Source organism: Pelecanus crispus, chromosome 6 (assembly GCF_030463565.1).
Source record: "Pelecanus crispus isolate bPelCri1 chromosome 6, bPelCri1.pri, whole genome shotgun sequence".
In the NCBI taxonomy this organism is placed as follows: domain Eukaryota; kingdom Metazoa; phylum Chordata; class Aves; order Pelecaniformes; family Pelecanidae; genus Pelecanus; species Pelecanus crispus.
In genome coordinates, this window is record NC_134648.1 from 56,246,276 (window position 1) to 56,272,739 (window position 26,464).

General features: G+C 43.3%; 1 protein-coding gene across 1 annotated transcript in view; it reads right to left on the reverse strand.

Moving 5' to 3' along the window:
* Positions 1 to 1,687: 1,687 nt before the first annotated feature.
* The window catches only part of ITPK1 (inositol-tetrakisphosphate 1-kinase), a 161,576-nt gene continuing 136,799 nt past the window's right edge, over positions 1,688 to 26,464 (reverse strand). Inside the window, exons 5-10 of the mRNA XM_075711801.1 lie at positions 24,607 to 24,705; positions 22,689 to 22,729; positions 17,775 to 17,940; positions 15,501 to 15,568; positions 13,847 to 14,009; positions 1,688 to 8,300 (exon numbers count right to left, since the gene is read on the reverse strand). Coding sequence (XP_075567916.1) covers positions 7,978 to 8,300; positions 13,847 to 14,009; positions 15,501 to 15,568; positions 17,775 to 17,940; positions 22,689 to 22,729; positions 24,607 to 24,705 — 860 coding nt within the window. The 3' untranslated portion in view covers positions 1,688 to 7,977. The remainder of the gene's footprint in view (positions 8,301 to 13,846; positions 14,010 to 15,500; positions 15,569 to 17,774; positions 17,941 to 22,688; positions 22,730 to 24,606; positions 24,706 to 26,464) is intronic.

Here is a 26,464-nt window from a genome sequence, read left to right on the forward strand (position 1 = left end):
CGATCATGACATTTTAGACTTTCTATGTGTATCGGCAGGAGAGGAAAAGAGCATCCCACTGCCAGGGCTGTATCCCACCCCCCAGTTCGAAGCTCAGTTGTCTCCCATCACCCGCAGCCCACAGAACAGCCGAGATGCTCAGGGAACGGCTGCCAGGCTTTGAACTCGACATAGCCCTTTATTCTGCTAAAAACGGCGGCACTGTTGGCCCGTAGGGTGAATCGCACTGCAGGTGGGCGCGCGGGGTCCCCTCGGCGCAGGAGGTGCTGGGCGTCCACAGCTGCCCCCCACCCACCGGGCGAGCTTCCCCAGGGAGGAGCTGCCGAGGGGGCAGCGCCCTCGCCCGGGCCCCGGGCAGCCACACGGCGCCAGGAGGAGGTGGCGAGGCCGAAGCATGACCCGAAAGCTGCCCCGGCCCAGGGCGCAAGCTGGGACAAGGCACAGGGCGAGAGCCTGGCCGGGGAAAGCGCACCAGAGCCAGCTGCACGTCTCCCAACCCCATCCTGAGGAGATCGCACTCTCATTAACCTCAGGGAAAGGCGCGTAGGAACGGAAGCGAAAACAAAGCTGTTCCACAGAAACATTACTAAAATGTCAGTTATTGTGGAGTTAATCCAGCTGTAAAAGTCTCATTTTGCATACTGATCTTCATTTAAATTTTAATTTGAATATTGTATTTAGTTTCTCCTTTTTTTTTTTCTGTAGCAGAGTCTCTGCTGGTAGAATCACCCATACAACCCCTTGCAAACTCAGGTCTGTGTGCCGCAGTAAATTGAAAGAAACCCTCAGCCACCCACCCCACTCCCGCCAAAACAACAAAAAACCAAAACCAAACCAAAAACCAACCCCAAACCCAAGAAACCAAACAACACACTATAGAAATGCAGCCGTCTCCAAAGGAGTTAGACAAGTTTTTCCACACATTATTGCTGCAAAATCAACAAGAGGAAAAATAACATTACTTGATGGAGCTACTATAAATACTGTCTTAATTGGATATTCAAACAATCACAAACATTTGGGACCCAAGGACTTTCTTCAAAGAGAAAGATGGAGCTCCAAGGCCTGAGCACGGGGCCTGGGAGGATGCCTCACCAGCCGGTAAACGCTGGCCCTCCGACCGGCTGCACCTCTGCTCCGCGGCGTCTCGCAGCTCGGCACCGCAGGGCTTGGCCTTGGGGCTGACGCCAAGCGCTGATCCCCCGGCAGTGTCTACATGAGCGCCCTTGCCGAGAGTGCTTGTTGCTTAGCAAAATTTAATGCTGCTGGGTGAGATACCTGTCTTTCCTGCACTAGCCAAAACAGGATCCTGATTAAAAATCCTGCTAGGTTTTGAGAAATCAAGAAATCCCTATCCAGGATGATGAAGGAAGAATCAGCCCAGAAGTCTACGCTAGGAATAAATGCTTAAGTACAGCAGTAGCCTAAATCCCCCCAGTGATGTTTAGCTGTGTTATACAGTTAAGATAAAAATAGCCAACTTCCCACTAGTGTTAGAAGAGAAATCAAATCAAATCTTGCTGGTACAAGGAGGTCCACAGTAACTGCAAACAACTGCACTGGGGAAGGATGTGAAAAACAAATTATCATGAAAATGGGCTTCCCCCAATGAGCTGCTCACCTCGCTGCCCTATCCGCTCATAAAGAGGAAGCAAGGTAGAACGTGTTATAAGGCATTTATTTTCATTATGTGTTGGAAAGGGACAATTCTGTCTCCAAAACAATTACAGAGATAATGCCACGATACCTACTGCATATTGCTTTACTGTTGAAACCAAAACATCATCCAAAATAGGTGCTTGGCAAATGAAAATGAGTGTATTACCACTGAAATCAATGCTGTTAGATGAAAGCACCATCTTCATTGTCAGATCTGATCAGTCATGCAATTGAAGATGCCCAATAGCAAGAATTTTTGGTTTTTACAGTAAGCCACGATCTTTTAAGGTTTTATATAATTCTATACAAATTTAAGTACAAAATGGGAATTATGTTTCAGAAATCATAGTGAACTGGGCTGAAGCAAATCACAAGACACACTTGTTAACACTGCACAGCCGGATTTGAACACATACCGATGAACCTGCGAAACCTGGCACACATACAAAATGGTCCCCAAGATTCAGCCATGCTTAGGTGGGGAGCCATGCTGGAGAGTGAAGGAGAATATCAAACACTATTGACACCCAGAGGGCCAGTTTGCTCAAAATTGTTGGGATCCCAAGGGACTGTTGTTACTCCATTTTAAGAATGACTGCATTTTAGCATGTGGTTCTCACAAGGGTATACACAAGCTGTATCAAATACTGAATCAGAAATAAATAATAAAAGATACGTCTAATACATCTTTTATTTTTAATATTTTTTTTACAGCACTGACTTTACAAGAGGATAAACAACTCATTTTTAGGGGCTGCTAACATCTGAAACAAAGAAGTCACTATTTTATACTCAACATATACTCAACCTTTTAATAACTTTATATATGTATATATGACTTTTCACACAAAAAATGTTAAAATAATTTATATCTAAAAACTACTGTGTAAAGAATGAAGGAGGAAATAAAGTGTGGGTTTCCTTAAAAACGATGAAGGAAGAAGACCTGATTTTCCTGAACTCCATTCGCTGTTTCAGCTATTTCTGGAGTTTCAAGAGATTTCCAGGCCATCAACAAAAACTTCCCAACACATCAGGAGCCCTCTGCAAACTCATGGCACGCTGGGCAAGGTCACCTGCCAATGAGCTCATGTGGCCCACAGGCATCCGCTAGAGTCAGCCCCAGTGAATTCAGGGTAAGAAAGGTGGAGAGAAAGAAAACATCTCCCCAGGTTGCTATTAAAAAGCATAGAGTGAAATTCTGGACCACTGGTATCATGACATCCACTGGGCAGGACTGTACTCCCAAGCCCTACCTCTCCTCGCCTTCCTTCTGCACCACAGATACAGGATGTTTTCTTCCAGTGGATTTTTTATTTCCACAGGAAAACTGCCCCAGCAGCATGGGGGGACCAGACCCCAACAGCCACCTGCACGCACACAGCAAGAACGATTCCCTTTGCTTGCTACAGATGCTACTGTGCTTGTGTTGCTGAGGAATTGCTCTAACATCTCCACTTATACCTGGATCCTCTCAAACCTCAACCATCTTTAATAATTTTTGTGGCCATGTAAACATGACAGAATCCGTGGAGGATCTGAAACCTATCCGGTCATAACCTCAAGTGTTGATGGCCTGGATCCACACAGAGCAAACAGGAAAAGGAAAGGTAGTGAAGATGTGGGAAGTACTTTTCTGGAGGTTACATTCCTCTGAAATAGATATTAAAGCAATATTACAAATAAAATCAGCAATGTGATCTGCAACAGTGTGTCCGTTTACCTATGAAAGCGAGAGGAGATTATATTAAAGAAGTATTTTAATCTACACAAAGCATTTTCACATACTCCTAATTACAAAACACACAGTTGCAACACCATAAAGTAATTGTATACTGAATACAGAAATCAATAAATCTCTTACTAAAAAGGAGAGAGGAAAAGAAAATTAGCAGGCTAATGCAAGTGAACTCCTGCAAGTGTGCACATAGGGAGACTGCTACAAACTCAAAATAGACTCTATTCACTAAAAAACCAAAATCCAAGATTTTCTGCACAGCTGTGGAAGGCAAGGCTGCAAGCTAGTGTGAAAAAGCCTGACTCGCTTGTCACTGCTGCCACGCAAAGACTCTGGGAAACCAGTGTTAGTCTAAGAACTGATAAGCCTGGATTTTTTTTTTATTGGATGGAAACAACAGAAGCATTTTTCCTTTGTTTAGCTCTTTTTGCCAGCCAATTCAAACCCCTCTGGCCCCATTTGTTCTGTTGCCTTTGGACTGTACCCTGCCTCTGTTATCTACCCACTACTCCACATGGTTGTTCCCTGCCTGGATACAGCCCGCAGTTAATCTGGAGAACTTGAGGCTTTGTCTTGAGCAATCCTTGTTACTTTGTGAAGCCTCAGGGTTCTTAATTTGTACTCACCTATCATGAAAACAAATTAAACTGGCAGTTTTCCACCCAAGCAACCTGCTGCGGACCTACTCTGCACAAACATTCCCAAGTTGAGGATGGAGATTTTTAAACAGCTTTATCATTCCAACAGTCTGAAAAGCATTCATAAAAATAGTGCATCCTGTCTACTGACCAGCCCGGTCAATCAGCTCGTACAGCACAAAGGTTGAAGAGCCAGACGTGGTTAACCGACGGCAAACCAGCATCGGCCCAGTGGTAGCTCTGCACTATGCGAACAAGTGTCAGCACCGATGCTCCTCGTTAGGCTGCATTTCTGCAGTTGGTTTGCACATAACGATCAGCATGTTCTGGTACAGTCATGACAAACCCAAGCATAATGCGGCAAAGTCAGCTAGCGGGGAAGGAGGATGGTGATGGCTTTACATTGCAGGCAGTAATAATACCACTCAAGTTCTCTTCAGCAGGGAAAAATCTTCACATCCTGAAGCTGATTACATAATGAAATCAGAGTCCCATCTCCTCCATCACACTGACACAAAACCTGGAGAAATTCCAGTCAAGCTAATGGTGTTCTTGCGGATTTCTAACAGTGAAGCAGAACAGAAATAGATCCCTAAGAAGCTACCTGGTGACCATGTAATTTTAATGTAATTGCTCCCATCAACACAGCAATAATAGCTATGCCTCTGAAAACACAGCAGAACCTTTTCTAACCCACAATAACAGAATTCAAACAGACATTATGGAAAATCTCCCTCAGATTGTCCGCAATTTTAAGAGCAAGGGCATTCTGGTATGGTCTAGTATTACTAGACTTTTCTACGTTTACAAAAAAAGACAAGACTACAGAGTATTAACTAACTTACTGTGAAGCTTATCTTAAATCAAAACTATCCTGAACTTACCAAACGAGGCAGCAATTCAGAAAAGTGCTTTAGCACAGGCTTAATAACATACGCATGCTTGAATGTTTTGCAATAATGTAATTGTATGTCTGGATACTTGGTAATTTACAGTTTTGGCTTTTAAAAGTTGGTCTCCCAATTTGCCCCTGTGACTTAGCAACATTCTAGTATATGAGCCATAACAATAATTTCTGCAAGGAAATATAGTAGTACAGCAATTGCATGGTAATTTATGTGAAAACGCTATTGTAATGCCACATCACAACAGGTACCTGCATAGCTGCACCTGGTAAATTAAAGTGATATCGATACATTTGATAAATAAAAAATAAATTACAGACTATGGGAAAAATGTCACTGATCACACCAATGACCTAAACTTGTTTTCTAGTTACTGCCAAAGTCTGGAGTAATATTTAAATATAGTATTTCTGCAAGCCTTCAGAGAATTACAAAATAAACTTCTAACAATCATTTGTAAACAAGTTTAAAATGCACAATTATATTTCAGTAGTTTATTTTGGAGAAATAAAGCAGTGCAAAATAGGCCAACCAAAATTCAGAAGGCAGCCAGGAAAATAAAATTCTTATTTGATGTTCTAACTCAGAAACAGCATACAGACATTTCCATTGGATCCAACACTCAGATTCATGTAAACATACTTAGTTTGCAAGGTCTTGAGTTACTAACCCAGTTTTAACATCATTGCTTCTTCCCCACCACCCAATAAAAAAAAACAAAAATGAAAAAACCAAAGAAAACCCCAAAAACCCCAAGCCATTGTAATAAAGGGAGCAAAAGGCAAGTCTACAAACACTCCACCAGCTGGTTACATGAAAGTACCATACAAAAATATGCACTGGCAAGTTCCTTCCTGAGGGTATCTTTTGTTACACATGTAACATAAAAACACTTTTTATTTTAAACAAACAAAAACAAACCCCAAACTGTAGATGTCAATTTTATTTCAGTCATGGCTTTACGAAAGGTTTGGTCTATCATGAATACTTTTATAAACCCTTACCTATGTACATCTGACTCACTCACACCACAGCCACCCAAGACCTGCGAGCTGCAGACAACGTGGGATCCAGCAGCCTCAAAGCATACGAGGGTTGTGAAGCGTGCCCAGCTCAGAACTGATCTGCAATAGTTGAGGAAGTTGGCTGCATTTATGTGCGCCCTGGAATTTGACAGATACCACGCTCATAAGGTCCTTCCAGTCCCTACAGAAATATCTTAAAGTTAGTAACCTCTCTAGAGGTGCAATAATCTTCTCTTGTGTAAATCATCCTCGGAAATCTGATCCCGGCTGCAGGGAATTCCCAAGAATGGCATTTTGGGAACAAACCCAATCTCTCCTAAGGAAAAAAACATTGTTTACACAAAAGAATTGCTACACAGCACTCTTCAAAACTTTCTCCCCTCCAGGACTGGTACCATCAGGTAGGGTGGTGACACCTTTTACACAGTTTACTTCTATCTCCATGGTCTACCTGGGCTTTAAGCTCTAGATCCTTTTCTTTTGAGTAGACATCTAACACATGACACTAACCAAACTGGTATTAAATGCTGCAGTGATGGATGCTTTATGAATACTTGCTATAGAAAGACAGAAATTCCTGTATCTGCAAGCTAGGAGCTTAACTAAGGAAATTTTCTTAACATGACCCCTCTTAAACACATTTTAGGGCTTATATGGGGAAGGGGAGGCCACTCTGTCTACCAAAATAGTGTCTCCATTCTCAGCACTGACAGACTTGGATATTTCCAGTTTAGTGTTCAGAACTGGCAAAAGTTGCAAGAATTCTCAACAGCAAAAGATGCTGCCATGCTAGAAGATGCAGTAGAGGGTTAACACTGTAGGTTTACTGTGTATCTCAAGAGATACAAATTGGCTGTGCTATAGTTTGCAAATAGCATGAAGCACTATTGTAAATTACCACACGGCCTCATCTGGCAGCTTGCAACAAAATAACGTGGTCTCTAAGCTAGAGCTGTCATATACTTCTACCTCATACAAACATACACAATTCTGTTTATACTGAATTTGCAAAAGAAAAAAAATGCACAGCAGCATGGATCTGTGGAAGACAGCAACTGTGTTACCCCTTAGCATCCACACATCAGGTGTAGTGCTCCAAGGAAAATGTGCAGCTCTGACTGCCAGCCTTTTTGCAGAGCTGTCCCACAGTCCTCACAAGCGCAATGGAGGGAGAATTAAATTCTCCGCTAAGAGATGAGCTGCTCCCATTAACTCTTCTAGGATTTCACCACTAGCAGATGATTGAAAGGATGACATTTAATCTACTAAATCACTCAACCTAACTATCGGCACCCTGCCTGAATCAAACGTGTCACTGCTGGCAAGCGTGGTTAGAAGCTGCTTTTGACTGAAGCAATGAGGCCCGGGGGAAGAACTGCAAAGCTGGAACCGGGATGGTCACCTCGGTTCTGCACCCTGAACAACCAGTTTGCTTTGTCCCACTCAAAGTGCCGCAGCTCACAGCAAGCTATCTGTCAATGTCTTGACTGGTCAATGTTTCAAGAGATTTGGTTTAGTGATACTGAAATTGTCTTAGTCTTCTTTCGCAATGGCCTACCTGGAAAAAGGGAACAGGGAATATTTTAGGCAAAAATCGCTAGCACTGTTACATTCATACACTCCATTTCAACATTATTATCTTCTTGATACCATGAGGTCCGATTTTAAAATGCTGGTCACCAGTGATTACGAAGAACAATAGAAATGAAAGAGCAACCCTCCCACAATGAAAGGACTAGTGTTAAAACCCACGTGTGTGTAAACTCACTACAGATTTGCAACTGGAATCTGATGAAGTGGATCTGAATCACTTTCTCGCCCTCCCCCTTTCAGTCCATTTCATCAGCATATCAGGTTAAATCAAATGGAAGGTTTTTCTATTTTGCTTTTTTGCGTTGTGTTTTGTGTTGGCTTTATTTAATTTTTCGCAATTATATTGTTACAGCCTGATCTGGTTCTGGGACCACAATTTGTATCCCTGTGGCTTTTTCTCAGTCCATGGCATTGGCAAGTTATTGAGAAGAAGCTTTTGTTGCCAACGTAGCAACGCAGTGCTGCTGGAAGCTGGGGGACACTGCCGAGTTGCAGCCTAGTCTCTGGTGTTGCAGTTTTACTGAGCTGTTGGTCTCGTTTTCCACAATCCAGGAGGAGTCTTTTCCCATGACGCTGAGACAGCCTGTGCTAGCGCAGCATATCCGCTCGTCCATGATCCCGCTGGTCTGCTCTGCCAGGAGCTTGCTGCAGTTCAGCTGGGTCACCTCAGGTGCCTGACCCTGCAGGACAGCAGCTATGTGGTTCAAGAGATCTGTGAAAAATTCGGAAACACCCTCGTAACCTGAAAAGAGGAAAAATGAAGGAGAGAAAAAAAGGCAATTAAGTAATTTTCGTAAGTTTTCATAAGGCGGTTTCTACCAGTTTATTTCTTGGCTGTCCATGCCCTCCAAGTGATAATAAAAAGGCTCCTTTTCCATGATGTCATTTTGAGTGACTGCACAAGCAGGTTAGCATAAAGAGGAACAGAGACTCTTGCTACAAAAATACTTTTGTTCAATAAGAAAAACTGTTACCTTTCAGATTTTCTGTTTCTTTTCCCTCCCAAGTATGTATGTGTATACATAATTTAGGTATATTCTACCATTTGTTGCCAAGTCCAGGTTTTTCCATAAGTTACAAACTCTGTGCTATAATATTGATCTTTTCCATCTTGTTTCCAGGTTTTTTATGGAAAGTTACTCTAATGCAGTTTCCTTGAGGGTCTGGACCCTCTCTAGCATTTGCCCAGCAATACCCTCAGGGAAACCTCAGAGGACAGCAGGGCTGGCTTTGTAGCCTACAGAAAAGGCAGTTTCCCACTGTGTAAGCAGCAACATGATGCTCATCTAATCTAACCTAACAACACTTAAAACATGTTCCCCACTATAAGCAATGTCTGAAAAAACACTCAAGGGACAGTAAACGTATATCAATGATACAGTATTTGGCAGAAACATCAATCTTTTATTTCAGTACTGAAACCACCTTTCTGTATGTTCTATTAAGCGATTCCAGACAATTGAACAGAGTTCAACAAGTTTCCTGGTTAAAACAGTTGCTCAAATACCAGAAGACATGACATTTTTGGTGACACAAAGGGTTGCAGTAGGCGTACAGAGCTTCTGGCTCTATTTTAAACACTCTGGTGCAGGCACAGTTGTATCTTTGCATTCATTTTAAAATTAAACCAGACATGCAACATATTGGTACAATGTCTTGAAATGGATCTTAACTGCTACTGCATTACCTAAAATTGTTATCAATTTGATTTAGTATTTAGAGGTGACATATGACATGCAATGTATTTAATGGGGTAGGCTGTTTGTTTTAAAATGTCTATAAAAGTATTCTGAAGGTGACCTGGTATTAACACAAGAGACTGAAGCAATAAATAACAGTTTAAAAGTCCCATGTGAATAGCACACATTCACACAGCAGCACATGAGCAGAACCAGAGACCACAAAGTAAATGCACATTGTAAAACACTTTTAGTGATGTGATTACAGGGCAGAAGAGTCCCTCAGATCCATAAATAATTCAATTTTAACCTCCATTCTCCTGTAAAGATCAACTTCCTTAGGCAATAAAAACCCAACTTCCTGAAAAACATAAGGTAAGAGGGTAATTTCACCTTAAAATAAATGTGGTGATTTTATGGTGTATTTATAACCCATCCGTTAACCAATTAATTCTTACTTAGCCTGCTACATTGCTTTGGATTTTATTGCACTTGGTCACAATTCTCCTAGATACTTAACAGGTCACACAAAACACTAGCAATGTGAGACAACAGCTCCCAGTTTTCCTTTGTCAAAGGCTCTTAAACAGATTCACCAAACAAATCGGCCATTTCAAAATGTCAAGTTTCCCAGTGCCCCAGACAATAATCCATTGGTTGGCAGGGGGCAACTAGGACTCTTATACGGCCAGTCATGGGAGCCAGAACAAGATCTCCACCTCTTTGACAGAGGTGCTTGTTACGCTTTCTTGCTTATGTAAAAGCCATGGGATTAGCCTTCAAATCTACTCAGAGTGCTTCAAACACCCCGGGAATAAGCCATCTCCATAGTAACAGCTTTAATATTCAGAGAGGAGATCCATAGTACCCTAGAGTGTTTCGTGTCTGCTTGCTGAAAACAAACCAGCCTTGTTTGAGAGCACCTGGCAAACTCACAAAGAAGTTGCTTTAAATATTTAATGGGAATAAGATGGCCAGTTATTCAGTCCTGAAATGAGCAGATGTTACAGTGTAAGGAAGCTGTACGTATCAGGCAGGCTTCCTCTGTACAAGCCCTCTGTACAGTGGGTGGAAAGGCCCAAGCAGTTCTGCCTGGTCACTCAGAAGAAACTTCACACGCTTCTAAAAAAGAAATACAAGGAAGGGAGGAAGAGAACCAGGGTGTCTGAACTCTTGAGCCACAGGATGACTTGGGAAGGCTGCAAACTCTGTGGATATTGCCTCGCTCTGTTCATTGGCTGCTGCTGCAGGCCTCTCAAAAAAGGCAATTGTGGGACATCACTGTGCTGTGATGATAACAAAATCAAGAAGGGCAGATTAAATTACACCTTCAAAACCCACTGGCAATGAATTTGGGGTTCATGTCACACAAGGAATCAGTGGGAGGACTGTAAGTTTTGCACACCTCAAAGCACAAGTTGCATGAGTTGTGCTTCAGCAGATACTATCCTAGCACTGCCCACTGAAACCATTTTGGAAATGCCTATCTACAAGAGGCCTGAATTTTCCTATGTTGAAAAGAGTCTCCAGAGTCCTCTGGCTGAGCACGGATAGGAAGGATGTCCACCCAGCAATGCATCTGAAAACAAGTACCTGCCCCCATGAGCTTTGTGGAGTCAAGAAATGCCTACAAGCATTTTTAAGTTAGCATTAGAGATGCTACCTGCCTGATTTTTAGGAGACTCTCCCTGATCTGGCACGCTCTCTGCTTTTCTGCATCTTCCCTTGGGCAGAGAGAAATGGACAGCCCATGTCCTGCATTTGTGGCAACATATTTACACAAAGTGCATGTCCATATCTGATGCTTCCAGCTGCCACACATATGCACACAGAACCAGCAGGTCACCTGTACTGGTGACAGGCTGCAAAACATGTGCAGAAGCTGCTGCTTGGAGAGCTCAGCCACAGACACACAACAGCAGGCTATGAGGAGCCTCTTCTCTCACTTACCTGAGGTCAGACAAACATAAAACCCACATGCTATGTGACTGTGCCTACAGTTAAGTATCTCCACTGGTAACCCCAGCTACATATAGTCCCGGTGGTTTCCCATAGAACAGGAGACACAATAGGCCTTTTACACATTTATCTTTAAAATCTTTTCGAAGAGCTGCTGGTGCTAATGGAGCAGGATAAGAGATGACATCCTCCTACAGGTACATCTACTCTCAATTCTGACATTAAACTAATCTCCAGATGACATCCATGGAGTGGCAGGCTCAAGTGAGCTTCAAGCCTGGCCCCAAGCTGTAGCCTGAGCTTCATGAAAGAGGCTGTGAATGCTCCTTAAAGGGCACCTCTTCCTCTCCTTTCCCCAAAGCAGTGGTGCAGAGATGATGTAGTAGGTCTCCAAAGTGTCTAACTTGGCTCCAGTTTGGCTCTATTGCAACCCTTGCAGGACAGGATGACTTGAGGAAGAGGAGCAAGGGAAAGCCCCTTCGTGGGACTGCACTGAGCCAGGAACAGTGAGATCCCACTGGTGATGCAGCCCATCAGTGACTCTTTTGAGCAGGGCTGAATTTGAACTTCTTATTAGCAAGGTGCTGGCTCCATCAATGAAGCCAGCCCTTGAAGCTGCTCAGCCTTTAATCATATTGGCCCTTGGAGGGAAAAGCAGCTGCCTGGGCTGAACACGCTTTTGGGCAACAGAGTATTCTGTGTTGAGATGGAACTGTTGTATTCTACCCCATTGTTGCTTCTTCGACCTCAGAAGCCCTTGAGCGCAGCTCATCTCTCTCAGTTCTGCTACCTTCTACAAATTTGAAGCCAGTTTTGTCTACCCCCAGCCTTCTCTTTTGTATGTCTGGTCACTGTTGCTATCCTCTAGACTTTCTCCAACTGGTCTTCAACCTATCCCATGGTGATAAAGCCAGTAGCTACCTTCACTACCCACACGCTTACCACCAAAAAAATCCTGTGTGAGACACAATGCAGACCTGTGCACAAGAAGCTTCCCCGTGCTCTGAAGCCTCTTGCAAGGACTAAACCACTCTATTAATTCAATGTCTCTTCAAAGACCAACTGCTGTGCAGATTGAAACACAGGACTTGGGCTGAATATCAGAAACACTTGCCTTAGGGTAGAAGTACAGCAGAGCACGAGGCTTAAGTCAGTTCTGCAAACTTCTGCCACAACAAGAAGACATTACCCCTCTCCAAATACTTAAGTTTTCCACCAGTTGTTCCCCAATCTGGACTTTTCAACATTTCAAGAAAAAGGGAATTTCAGTCTGTGCAAAGTACCAAATCCAAAAAAATGAAAAAACCAAAACCACCAAAACACCAAACCAAAATGCAGGATGCAGGACTGCAAAAGAATGCCCTGCATCACTGACTTCCAAGACCCAGTGTCTGAAATACAATCCCATTCATAAAACTGATTTGGCTCCATCTGACACCCAATTCAGGTTGTTTCACTGCTCTTGGCAGAAGGCTGTTTTCATCGGTCTGCAGATTGCATCAACACCATATAGTAGAATCAAGCTGCAAAGTGACCTGAGAATAGCAGGGCTGGAGTTTTAAAAGGAAGCCAGTCACTGTGGAGATAGACAGGCCAGGCACTACAGGGCAGCATTGGGATTGAGGACCTGGATTGAAAGATTAAGATGACCGGGGGCTCAGGGCAAGATCTCTAGATGTGAAGATACCTCAGCCATATTGAAAACTCAAAGTCTTCGATGACAGGTTAAACAAACCGTTAATAGCCTATGTATGTCTCTGGAAACAAACATCACTATTCAGGTAATGAGAGGAGATTCTCAAAGAGAAAAACCCCATGCAAAACAGCATCAAATGAGATGATATATTCTTTTCCTGTGTTAGGCTACTGAATTTAGCACAAGTGACAGACCATTACTGCTCCCATTATACACGCTTACAGCTCCTTTTAACAATTCCAGTGGTCAAAGAGCTTGTTTAGTTGTTTCCAAGACATATGTTGCACTAAAAAAAGTGGAGGACAAATTTACCAGTTTTCACATGCTCTATTCTTTCACTCAAGGATCCAGTTATGAGAACCTGCAAGGATATTTAACCCTTTACAGCAACTTCTGGGCACCTACAATTTTATCATCTTCTTCAGATTCCTGGTGGTGTTGCTTTTGTGCACAAAATGTCTTTTCATGGGGAATCAATTTGCACAGGAAGAGATTTTCAAGGGAACAGTTTGCTGCTTCCACCCCCTCAACAGTTTTAATGGCACAGAGTGTGGAAAAAAAGAAATCTTAAAAGGCTCTCCTAAAATAGAATTTATTATTCTTCTTTTCATCTTCAGAATGAGGGACAGGCCCAGAAAGGCCAGGTCCCAGCACACAGTCCCATTCTTCAGTTCCTGGGCATCCCTTTGCAGGGAAGGGCATGGCAGCCATGTTACAGCTGGCCACTAAAATTTAACCATACCTCCTAAGAGCTTGTATTTCAGTAGCACATTCCATATCTAGATTAGGGTTCTGCCCTTCCCGCGTTAAGCAGTATCTGATCTCAGAACAATTTGTCTGCTGCTCTCTTGTCCCCTACCTGGGAAGCAATGATGTGAGACACCAGCAGTAAAACTTCACACTAAGCAGGCACTGAGCCATTTCCACAAAGCATGAGTGAAAGGCCTTTCTCACCTGGGAATGCATTTATATCAATGACCGCATGCTGCCCAGTCTGATTGTTAATGATGATATCAATTCCAAAGAGGGAAACTCCCAGAGCTTGCCGCAGCGCCTTAGAGATTTCCCGGATGACGTCGTCGTTTGGCCGCTCAAATACTCCTTCGATTTTATCCAGCTATAGTGGAAAAAGACACATTACTAAGGGACTCTGAAACAGTCTTTTTAGTGGAAAGATTAACTTTCAGAGGTTTCCAGTGCATATCCACCAAATCTAATTGCAAAGCACCGGTGGCATGAAACAGAGAAAGACACCAAAGAGAAACTACTTTCATAATTCAGAATCCTACCTATATTGGAAGTTCACCTGCTCTAAAGCACCTAGTTCTTCCTCTTCATACTGGTGCAGCTCCTCGACAGAGATGGCAGTATAGGAATGAATGGAGAATCTGACTCACTATTTTAAGTACTAGAGCTATACCTTAAAAAACCAAATACAGGTGGTGTGTTTAACCCTGTGCTGCAAATATTCTGAATATCATTCTGCTGTTTCAATGTAGATGAAGGTCTATGTTAAAGGACTGATAAGCCAGACTCCTGCTGTTAGTTTCATCTGAGTCATACAACACAACTCAGCTGATATCTTCGGGGCACAGGCTAATTCAAAGGGGCTATCTTTTATGTAGGTTTTCATGTATAAGTTGTTCTACAAACATTTATTAGGACGAATAACTCCGGTTATTTATGACTGGAAGACATAATTTTTCTCACTTTTTAAACAACAGGTTATGCAGCAGAAGTATGCTGTTATACCTACAGAAGCGTGTACGGAATATGTATGTACATGAGCAAGATGGCAGGCAAACCACACGACCATATACTCTCTCTAGTTTGAAAGTAAATTTAGCCATAAAGGGATTTATGACTAGCACAACTGCAGTTTTAATTTTTAGCATACTCACCAGTGTTGCACACAAAATGTAATCATTGCCAACTACGAAACTAATCCCCAGCAGAACTTGTGAGAAAGAAAAGAATCTGGAGACTCAGAGATGAAAGGACCCAGTCCTGTAAAGGGACTTCCTCAGCAGCTGAGTGCCCGAGAACTTGTTAGGATTCATACACGCAAAGCTTATTAAAAGGACTGGTAAAGCAAGCATGAAACTGTGCCGTGTGCTGGCACTGCTGGACTTGGAAGACACCCAGAAATAGTCCTGAGGCCACAGCTCAGGCGTGCTTGCACTGCAGACAGCTAGTGGCCCTCTGTGGCCAGGCCCAACACAGTTTCACTGCTTGAATTTTCACCATTTGCCCTTCCTCAGAGAACTGAGTCCTAGAAGCATGATTTATGCTTATTAAGCTCTCTGGACAGGAAAAGGCTAAGTATTTGCATTCAGAACCTCCTTCTTCCCTTTGCCCAGATTAGCTCTGGGGAGTTTAGGCCTGGCAAGCAGCACAAGTCTGCTGCATCAGTGTTCCTCACCGGAGCTCGGTAAGGAAAACCAGAGGGACACGCAGTCATGCTGGTTCATTGTACCAAACACACCTCAGTCTGCAACACAGAAGCAGACAATTTGTGACGGAGAGTCACTAGCTACTAACGCTTTGATAAGAAAGGACTAGATAGTTTTCCAGCCGCGCTAGAGGGAAAAAGACCAAGTGTACTTACTGCTGTTAAGACAGATGAGGATTCTGGCTTTGAAACATTGTGGCTGTTGAAAAATATTGATTTTCTGTCTGGAATTAAAAGAAGGTTGTAAATAACTTTATACCAGATTTTAATTTCCAAAGGATTAGTGCAAGGAACAGTAGATGGCACTGCAGCCCTGGCAATCTAAGTCTTCATCAGCACAGGGCAGTCCCCCGCCACCCACCCTGCCCCTGTATAGGGCCTCTCCTGCCTGGCACTTAGCTGCCTGCACCGCCAGGTCGCCCATGGTTTTCAGACCTCAGACCACAAATACATAGAACTGCATGGGGTTAATAGAAGCCAGTTTCCCTTCCTTCACCAGAACAAATTAACTAAGTTTAGTAAGATAATGAAATTAATTTCTACTAATTTGCTACACTTGACAGTTCCAATGGGAAGGCATGTGATAGAATGGAGAAGCTGCATTCACTGCAGATCGATAGCACCCAGGGTACACTGAGATGCCTGTGAACCTGGGGAGGGCACTGTCACCATGCAGGAAAGCAGTAAATTTCATGGTCAGGACATGCCCTCCCTTTGGAGTCATCACAGGAATGCAGGAGACACTCTGAGGTGACAGAAGCCACTAATGTACCATAGTGGAAACCATGGAGAGAATTGTACCAGCACCTTGCGCACCGCTCGCTCTGTGCTGGAGGTTTTACTGGTGGGGAGAAATCCACCAGAACAAGTCTCCCTTTGGGATTCCCAGCACAGCAGACTGATGGCATTGTGCAGACAACCGGCATGGGAACACCCGGACCAAAGTCTCAGCACGCAGCTGGCACCAGCAATAGAGTGTTTCTGCTGTGCTGGTCTCTCTGAGTGGACATTTAGGAGCAGCCACAGGACCATGCAGATAAAGATTGCGGAGCTGTGAAAAGCAAACCTAAATCCACTCCGTGGTCTGACACCACCATATACTCTTCTTGCCTTTTCTCCCACTTAGAAAGGCCCTGTACTTTCAGACAATCAGCTCCTGGAGTGCCTCACAGCCGCCAGATCTGCTTTATTGTCAGATCTGCCTAGTCAGGTGCCTGTAGCACAGCCCCATTCAACTCTCCTGATGAGGCTAAGCAAGCCAGACACTTAACCTAATCTGCCCACAAAACTTATTTTTATGTGGGCTTCCAGACAACTTTCAAGTCTTACGCTAACAGATGAGATGCTAGCTAAGGCATTTTTAGAAAGATGCCTTAAAATGTTCTCTTCCAGCAAAAGTACAGACCAACTGTCCTAATAGTTTATCTGAACACAGATTCTGGCCTACTAAATTTGATCAGGACATAGAACAGACCTCAATATAAATACAGGTATGCATACCTACAGATGAGGACTTTTAGCGAGATCCTACTCTACATATACAAACAAAATACACATTTGTGTGCAGAATGCAATGGTGAGCACACATGGACACACTCAGATCAGCAGAAACCACTAAGAAAGGTGACAAGAAATTGGCACTTGTTCATTCATCTCCTTCAGTTTAATGCCTTCTCCCCTCCCATCCCCACCTCCTGGATTTGTCCAGTTGCAGGCAGATTATTCTCCCATCCATGCCCTGCTAATTCCTTCTTGCTTCTGAAGGCCCAGAGAATGCAGCTCTTGGGAGAACAGCTTTTTTCCATAAAGGAAATTTTAGTAATCTTTAATGAAATCCCTTGAAGTGCTGCTGTCTAGTGACACATAGGAGGATCACTGTCCATTCCTCCTTCCCTCCAACACAGCTGGTATCTACAAACCAAAGGACACTTCCCACCAAGGTTTACAAGACTGGGCCTCACATGAATAGAGAGGCTCGTTTAGGGGAGAGCACAAGCGATCTTTAATTTAAACACACATACATAATCAAGGTAAAAATAGGGAGAGGAAGTTCTAAAATGATGGAATCCAGGAAATTCTCTCCAAAGCACATTTATAAACAAACTCCGGAACAAATGACACATGAACTTACTGTGAAATTAGAGAATTTCTCTCCCTCTGACCCTTTCCATATGACATAAAACACCGTTTCTAAACAGGTAAGACTCAGGTTACCATTGCATAAATATTTACTATACGAATGTCATTCGTATGTATTTCAGAGCAGATGAGTTATCTCCCTTCCTATTGAAATAGTACAGAAGAGGAAACATGGTATGTAAGAACCAGCTGCCTTCACTTCAGCAGCCTTTCCAAAGATATTTTTCTTTTGAGCTGTTCGCTGCCAAGGCTCCAAGAACTGACACTTCCTTTTGAATCAGCACAACGTACCTGAGATTCCTGCAGAGAAGTTCTTTAAAGATGGTCTTTTCACCACTGTGTACGATTCCCCGACCACGAAGACTTTATACAGCACGGCATTGTGATTGATGAAGCTCTGAATGACACAAGGGGGGCGGACAGCTTTCAGGCCCTCCTGGTTGAAGATGATCGCCATCTGGAAACACACACACAGTTTCGCACAAATCTTTCAATAATTTCATGCTTATCTACCACCTGACTAGCAGTGAGGGGGAACATCTACTGGTGGATATATACTGACCACGTGTGAATCCCTCCTCAGCAGCTAGTCCTATTTCATTACGTTTCATTTCACTGATGCACAACTCTCCAAACACTACTGGCAGTGCAGCTTTCATTTTCCATCAACAGTTTCTTCTCAGCTCTTTGCAATTTCATTTGCTGCTTTTAGTTGAGAAGCTACTGCAACCGCAGGTACAATGAAAGGGTAAAACATCTGACCAACGCAGAGGACAAAGTTTGTACTGAATACAAGTGTGTATCATGAGAACAACAGAATGAACAGCTCTATGTACTAACTATATGAGTTCTTCCCCACAGCTCTACTTCCTGTGGTTTGGTTCAGTCCAGTTGCAATGGCCTAAGCACCAGAGTTTCACCCACATCACCAGAGAACTTTTTTCAGACTCCAGTAGTTCTTACTGCTAGCAAATGCTGGCCTAATGATTTTCTTGGCTTGGTTTCACCCCACTACTCTAAACGGATAGTCCTCTTGGAGGGACTGGAACAAATATGCCAAAAAGGAAGGCATTTATAGGGCCTGAATGATGAACAACAGCTGCCTCAAAGAGCACAGAAGCGATGCTGGTAGGTGCATAAAGTACTCTGACAAGCCAGCATCTCTTCAGCACATGTTACACTGCTCTTTCCCGCAATACCTCCATTACCATGCTTGCATGCGTATATAATTATCATAACCGCAGTGCCCATTTTGTCAGTTTGTTGTTGGAGTATGGATGCTGCCACGGCTCCTACGCAGAACTGGCAACCAGCACCATTCTGGCACAGGTTGATGAAATTGCTTTATATCAGTGTGCCCCTACACAGCAGTGAGGATAAACTTAGGTTTGCTCTCCATCCTCAAAGCCCTGAAAAAGCTATGCTCTAGTTATCTGAATATTGACCTTGCTTCGTTACTGCAGTGATGCTGGGCCTTGTTGTCCACAGTGGCAGAAGGGCATGTTGATAGTGAGGTCAATACGAGTAAGGACTGTTCAAGGCCAGAGAACCTAACACACGTTTTATTGTCCTTTCCTCTGGGCAAAACTCCCTCCCACAGGTAGGGATGCTTTGGTTAGAGCACCTTCCCCTTCTGAAGAGCCTCGAAGACAACACCTAACCATCCATGTCTTGAGCCTGCTGCCTACCTCAGTCAGTGCAGGATGTACAACACTTGCCAGAAAAGTTCCTTAGCTCTGAAACACGAGTTTTTCTTATGCCTGTTAATATTTTCTCACTGGCCTCCTTGGGTCTAGTGTTTTACTTGGGATGTAAGACAGTCCAGAGAGGCTAAAAGAATTCCTGTGGGTCCCACAGTGACTTCGCAGTGACATACAGAATAAAATCGGAGCTTCCTGCCTCAGCATGGTGCAGGTGAGATATACTGCTTGCTCTCTCTTTCCACATGCTTCCTGTCAGTTTTTGTGCTTTCTGAGATTAGCTGTATCTTAGTGAAGTCCGGGTCACTGCAAGGATTTTACAAAGAAACTTTACCACTTTGTGCTCTCTCTCATATATTATATATGATCAGCTGCTCATTTGATTCAGACTGAATTCTTGCTAACATCTTAGTTTGTTCTTGTAATAAAAATAGTAAATATAATAGGCTTTGTTGTTCAAAAACATAACCATGGTAAATGATGTAGTGATTACATACTCAAAAGTCTGAGCACATTTTTGTCCTTATTTCCTCCTTATCCTCCACATTAGATCACATAATTGTCTGCACGCATGCACAATGACTCAGTAGATTAACATTTTCTGAATTCAAGTCAATGCATGCATTCAATACATACTTGCAGCTGATAATCTTACTCTGTCTCTATTATATCCGATGCTATCTATCTGACAGCACAGACCAAATTTGTGAGTGGTAATAACCTGTGCAAGAAACCTACTCTAACCAGCAGAATTGTCCACCAAGACGATTCACAGCAACATCATCATACCTCATTTGTCTCTCACTGGTGGCAAGAAACACTGCTCTCCTCCTCCTCCTGTGTAGACTGTTGGCTTTATAATATCTACAACATCATACTGGCAAACCTATGCTGTTCCTATCCTTCAAGTGCTCTCTGCAAATACTAGTTAACTAATCCCCACAAACCACTCTTTCATAAGATGAGCGGGTACAGAAAGGTGAGGTGCAGAAACCCAGAGAGTTTATCTTCTTGGCACAGAACCAATCCGGGCTACTGGAAACCATGTGAAACCTCTCTTCTGCAAGGCTCTGTGCCGACAGCCCCATGGACTAGCACACAACCCATATAACTCCCATGGTGTTGCGTTATGCTGGTTCACTGCAATGTCTCGTGGTTTTTAGCACGCATGAATACAGCTCCAAGAATTCGCCTGCAGGGTGCACAAGCTCTTTGTCATCTAGCACAGACCTGCTGTGTCTGGCAGTAACATGGGAGCAATACTTTATACGATAACTTCCAAATAGCACTCCTCATTATAAATGCAGAGCTCTTTTGAAGGCAAAACAAAACATTTGGCACCAAGAATTTTTACTGACAATGTCTTTAAGGAATTCAGTCTCAAAAAACACAGTGATTCTCTGCCTTTTCACTCCTGTCTGCTCAACATTTAGAAAAAGTAATTCTGGACACATTTCTTCAGGTTACAGGTGTCAGTGATGTCTCAAGGCAGCTTTACCAAAGGTCAGTTATGTTCTGACCTGCTGACAGCCAGGAAGGACAACCATCAGGCATCATCTCTCTCTGTTCAAGTCTAACAAGCAGGGCTGGCAAAGTGGGGTTCAAGTGCTGAGCTGGCCAATGTGACTTCTAGTGCAGAGGCCATGTGGAACCATGCGTCATGACAAGAAGACTAACTAACAGCACCTTGGCTTAACTAGCTTGTGTTTTCACAGCAAAATGTGGGGTCTGCTGGCCTTGGCTGGCATCAAACCCAAATTCAAGCCTGCACTTTCAGCTGTCCCTGTCAGCCAGTACTTGAACTTTCTGAATAGTCATCTTGCGAAGAAAAGCAGGTTTCTGACCAGGCTGGGTTCTAGTTCCAGTGTCATCTCTAGTGGTAGTAACTCTACAGAAAATGAAGCAATTTAACAAAAGCCAAAGAAGGAGTCATTAATAAAACAGGCAACAATTTCTTGCTTCTAGACCTATGCTCCACCTTTTAGACAGACTGTACTGTAAGCAGAGTATTTATTCTACACTTCCCTTGCCATTATTGACCATAAAATAGCAATTACAAGACAGTTCCCCTCTGATCATAAATACACTTTTGGATCACTCCTGAGAACACAGCAACTCCAAAAGTGACTACTACTCCCAACTATGTAAAGTACCACGCAAGACTTCAGGCTTTTTTCCAGGAGTCCTCCTAGGCTCTAGTCATAAGTTCCTGTGATAAAGTGCAGCCTACAACTGTATTTTAGTCTAATTTTTGCTCAGAAAATGGAATTCTGGCAGGAAGCTGAGCTATGTCTGCACTGTGTAAAAGAACAGCGAAGAAAGATTCACCAGGGAAACGAAGTCCAAGCCTGAGTGGACAAGCACTGAAAGGTTCATGCATTTCAGGTTGCAGTTGCAGAGGAACCCTCTACAGAAAAATCAACAGGGAAGCTGGAGTCTTAAATTAATTCACAACCCAGTCCCCAAGTGTTCTCAGGAATGATAGCAAAAATTTACAGTGGCTGCTCCGGCAAACTAACAGGACCGTCTGTCATACTTGTAAAATAATCCAAGCTAAGGCCTGTATGAAAAATCTAGCTGGGTTTTTAAAAGGTAGTGCTGGTCATTCAAGATTTCAGCTGTAGGCATTCTGCTTGACTAGGTTTACATTTTACTTCAAGGCCTTCAGCTCTCAGAGACGCTGCAGCAACATGCTGCACACTTCAGGAGCAGCTGGGAAACCTGGACTGACGACCATGCTGTTAACAAAGGAAGCCAGGCGTTATGAGAGCCAGCAGTGAGGGCTGGATTCTAAAAACCGAGCTGCGGTAAGCAGGAAGGCAGGAAGCACAAATGGAAAAGAATTAAAATAGGATTCATCTCACCTAAATTTAGAGGAAGCTAGGCTCATGGGCAACACACTCCTTCCAGGAATACACAACCATTTTAACTGCAATTGCCTTACGGGAAGGAGGGAAAGCATACAGCTCTACCAGCCCTGTCCTTTCCACAGCTCCAGCCGTGTTATTATAACTGAACATGCCTAGAAACTGTCTCTAGTTGCTATTCCCTTCCCCTCAAGGACAGGAACCAGCTGGCCTTCACTCATACTTCTGCTTCATCTGCAACACAAAACCATTTCTCACCTGCACCACATACAAGTTGGAAGAGAAACATGGTGGGGAAGAAATATCACTTAGTGTGACCTCCCACCAAAGGAGAGGCTGAAGGAGATTCCTTGCAGACAGACCTGACTGGAGACTACAAACTGCTAAAAGCAACTAGATAGAAGCTAGAAACTGCTAGAAGGAACCTCCACGTCAAGAGGTCAAAGTGATATTTAACTTCATTTCAGATAAATCTGAAAAAAATAATGGTGTAATTAAACACAGGGGAGAGGTGGAGGAAGGGAAGTCATTTGGGCATAGCCCTCATTCTGCCTACTACAGGATCAGAAAGCACCAGCCAAACCACCCTGGAGAGACTGGAAGCAAGGGGATAACACTACAGAAGTTTTTTAACTCACCTCATGAGAGTTGGTTCCATGGGCCACTCTGGTTTTACAAACTGGGTAAATAAAAAAGAAAAAAACAATGCACCACTGAAACAGTACACAGTTTCCCACCCACACGTGCAAACACTGAGTTCACCAGACCAAGGCATTGACTGTACCAGATGCTAGTGACAGTCTCTGCTTGAACAGTGTCCTCAATCACTGCAAAGCTTGGCTTGCTCCCAGCTCTGCCCTCTCATCTCCTCCCTGTAACTAAGGTGTAAGCAGAGGTCATTATTAGGACTGGTCAGAGGTGCAAAGCATCAGCTAAGAAGTTAGTACCAATACTGGTACTGCCATCCTGCCTTCTCAGAGGGCATCCTCACAAGTATGTGATTTTGCCTGAGGCTGGACCTACTTTCCAGGTAACAGGAAACACCATTGTTCCGAAAACAAGGGAGCTGGGACACAGTGGAAACCAACTTCTTTTCCTACCTCCCTGTTTCTGGGGAATAGCAGGAAACCAAATGGGGTGAACCAAACTAAGAGACAACATATTTTTTCCAGGCAACCATAGAGGGTGAAAAAATAAGTAGAAAGAGCCCCACAGTTCTTCTTTCTCCTTCATATTCCTTATCTCCTCTGTATATCTTGGTTCTCACCTCCATCCTAAAAACAGTTAAGAGGAAAGAAACAACATGCTCCTGCTATCATGAGACCAGAGAAGAACTGAAGATCCTGGGACCCAAACGATGACTAGAGCTGATGTTATTTATACATTAAGCAGAGGAGATGAAAACTTGCAAGTAATGAGGGGGTGGATAGGACAAGATTTCTTTGGGGGTTGTTGGAAGAGTTGAATTGTTGGGCAAGAGGACAGGCAGCTATGAAAGGCAGATGACCTGTACTAGAGTCCAAAATAAGTTGGTAACTTGAAATTTTGGAAGGTGGTATATGATGTCTCACAGACAGATGCTCTGGAGAGCAGAGGTGGGGGGAGGGGGGGAGGTGGGGAGAGAGAGAGAAAAAGCACTCCCCCAATACCATGTTATATTGGTTTCCAATGTTTTTTTTTTAATTTCATCATCATTTAGAGGTGTTTATTCAGGCCTTCTGAATATATGGGCTATGCTGCTGACTACTGAGCACTAGCCAGCCTGCATCAAGAAGACAATGTGAGGAAGGGGGGGTCAAAGCCATCCAGTGGGCTTTAAATTACTGTTTCACAATCTAGCTTCAGGAGACCTGCCTCATTTGGAAGAGCTATGGCAGTGAGGGCAAAACATGCTTTTTCCACATGACTTTACCTCTGAACCTTACAAATGATGCTAGCACCAAGGGAACAAACAGCGACTAACCAATTCTGCTCACTTTATACTGCAAGGAATCAAATAAAGGAATGAATTAAAGCACAAGCCCCCCAGCGAAACTTGCTGCAAAGCACAAACAGTTCATAGCAGCTGTTTGAGGCTGTGGGCCCTTGGAGCCTGCTATCTATGGTAATTTTTACACTCTTTCTTCTACCCTCTACGATTGTATTTGTAGCCTGGACCAGGGAAAGGGAAGGGTGGGTGAAAAAGGGGGCAGTCAGCAATGAAGTGATTTTCTCAAGAAAAATAATGAATGCAGCTGGCAGGAGAAACTTCTTGCGCAAGTTCAGGGCAAGAGGCTAACTCTGTTAGAACTATTTAGCATTTCCCAGGAATGCATGTTTACTGTAGCAAGGTGTTTAAAGTAAAGAACATCAATAAAAGGTAAAGTAAAAGCTGATAGGGAGGGGTTTTGTCCCACATTCCAAGCAGACTGCTTCAGAACATCTGTTTCAGGTTTTAACATCCCTGACACTTGGGCAATGAAACCCACACTCCTACGGTGTTGGCTACGTCTTGGGGGGTGCATGTGCAATACTCAGAACCTACTAGAAAGACCAAGGAAAAGCCCATGTACATACTGAATGGGAATGCCAGTCCATTCTTCTCTATAAGCTGCAAGGTATCTTCTCCACAGGCGCTCGTCAGCTCCATAAAGGGTGGTGAACAGATCCTCTCATCTGCAAGACAAAAAAAAAAAAAAAAGACTCAAATGGAGATGAGAGGTTCAGTTTCTCAGCTGCATCATTACAAGCTCTCTCCATACTAACTGCTTCTTGACATTCAGCTTTATTTTAACAGTTGATATGAAAGCACTGGAAAGATTATCAGCCAGGCCCGGACTTGGGTTACTGGAAACATTTCAAAAGATGAACAGCCTAATTTTGTGATAATCTAAATGGAACCATAAAGCCCATATTTTCACAGTTAGGCAGCAAAAATGATCACCTGCTTAGGAATATGTAGCTGCAGAAGACTTAGCCAGTGAGGTGAAAAGCAATTGGGAGCTTAGCTCTTAACATTATGCCTTCAAGCATAATTTTCGAAAACATTTTACAAAAACCTGAATGGTCAGCAAGTGTAGCTGAAGCAGGCAGTCTCACAAAGCCATCATTACTGTAGGACCTCTCAGGTGGCAGATTCCAGTGTGGATTTACTTCAGTCAAGGTGCCAGCCACGTAATACATTCCACTGTCCATTGGGACCTCTCTGCCATGAAAGCAGTGCCCATTTAGTCTGGCAAAGCCAGTCAGAGCACTGCTGAAACACTGAGACACCTTGGCAAGACTGCTCAGTGGACTTTGGTTGAAGATGAAAACCACGGGAAGCCATGGTAAAATTTAACAGAGCAGGCCTGCTCCAGGGTGTTTCTGCTGAAGTTGTGCTTGTTCATATGGGGTTGCAGGAAGGCTGGAGTCAAAACCCAGCCCTCTTAGTGACTCAATAGGTTGAACTGCTTTAGGATTCACATCCTGTTCACTGTAAGAGAACTTTGATTCCTCTAGGAACGCAGCAGAAAAGGGGGAAAGTACTGTAGGACTCTTAAGTACTTGAGCATAAATCTCCCCTGCTCAAGAGGGCTGGGTTGCAGTTTCAAGTGCAAAGAGAACCTTGGCTTCAGCCACGGCTCTGGGACAGGTCAGCATGCCCAAAGGCTTTCAGACAAAAGGTGTGCGCACATTGACAAAGTCAAAGCAAGAACATCACCCAAGTAAGAGCAACTATCCAACTTAACTCCTCAGTGAGCACAGTCTTAAAAGTATTTTCTCCATGGAGTTTTAGCTATGGCCAGGTTAACTTTGGAGTCACAAATGAGTTATAACTTGAGTTACCTGCATAGTACTGAACTGCAATTCAGAACGGGTCTGCCAAAACTCACTTCTAAGACTTATTTCACGAGAAACAGTGTGACACCTTCCTCCAAGAAGTAACTGGAGACCAGCACAAATGATGGGAGCAACTGTATCTGGCAAACTCAAGTCACAGGTTTATATCAACCAGCAACTTGTCTTGAAAATAAGCAAAATATGACTGTTATTACCATCCACATCTATCCCAGTGAGCACAGAGGATCCAAACAGGTAGAGGCTACGCTGTGCAGATGGTGCAGAAACTGAAAAGTACATGTAAACTAAAACCCCATCCAAACTAACTAGATAGTCTGAGAGCACCATGCGTCCAGAAACCACTTTATAAGCATTGTTTAGATTAACGCTTTCCACTTCATTATAAGTATGTATTTATGCATGCTCCCTCACACAGAAGAGAAAATTGAATCACTGAAAATAACAGAGAGACAAAACTCTCTATATTTTGGTATACATCTCTCAATACATGCTTCAACGCTCCAAGAATATCTGAGAAGTCCAGCCATTAGCAATACTGTTCCTACAAGAAGTTTTCTGCTAAAAGCAAAGACTATTTTCATACATCCTAAAA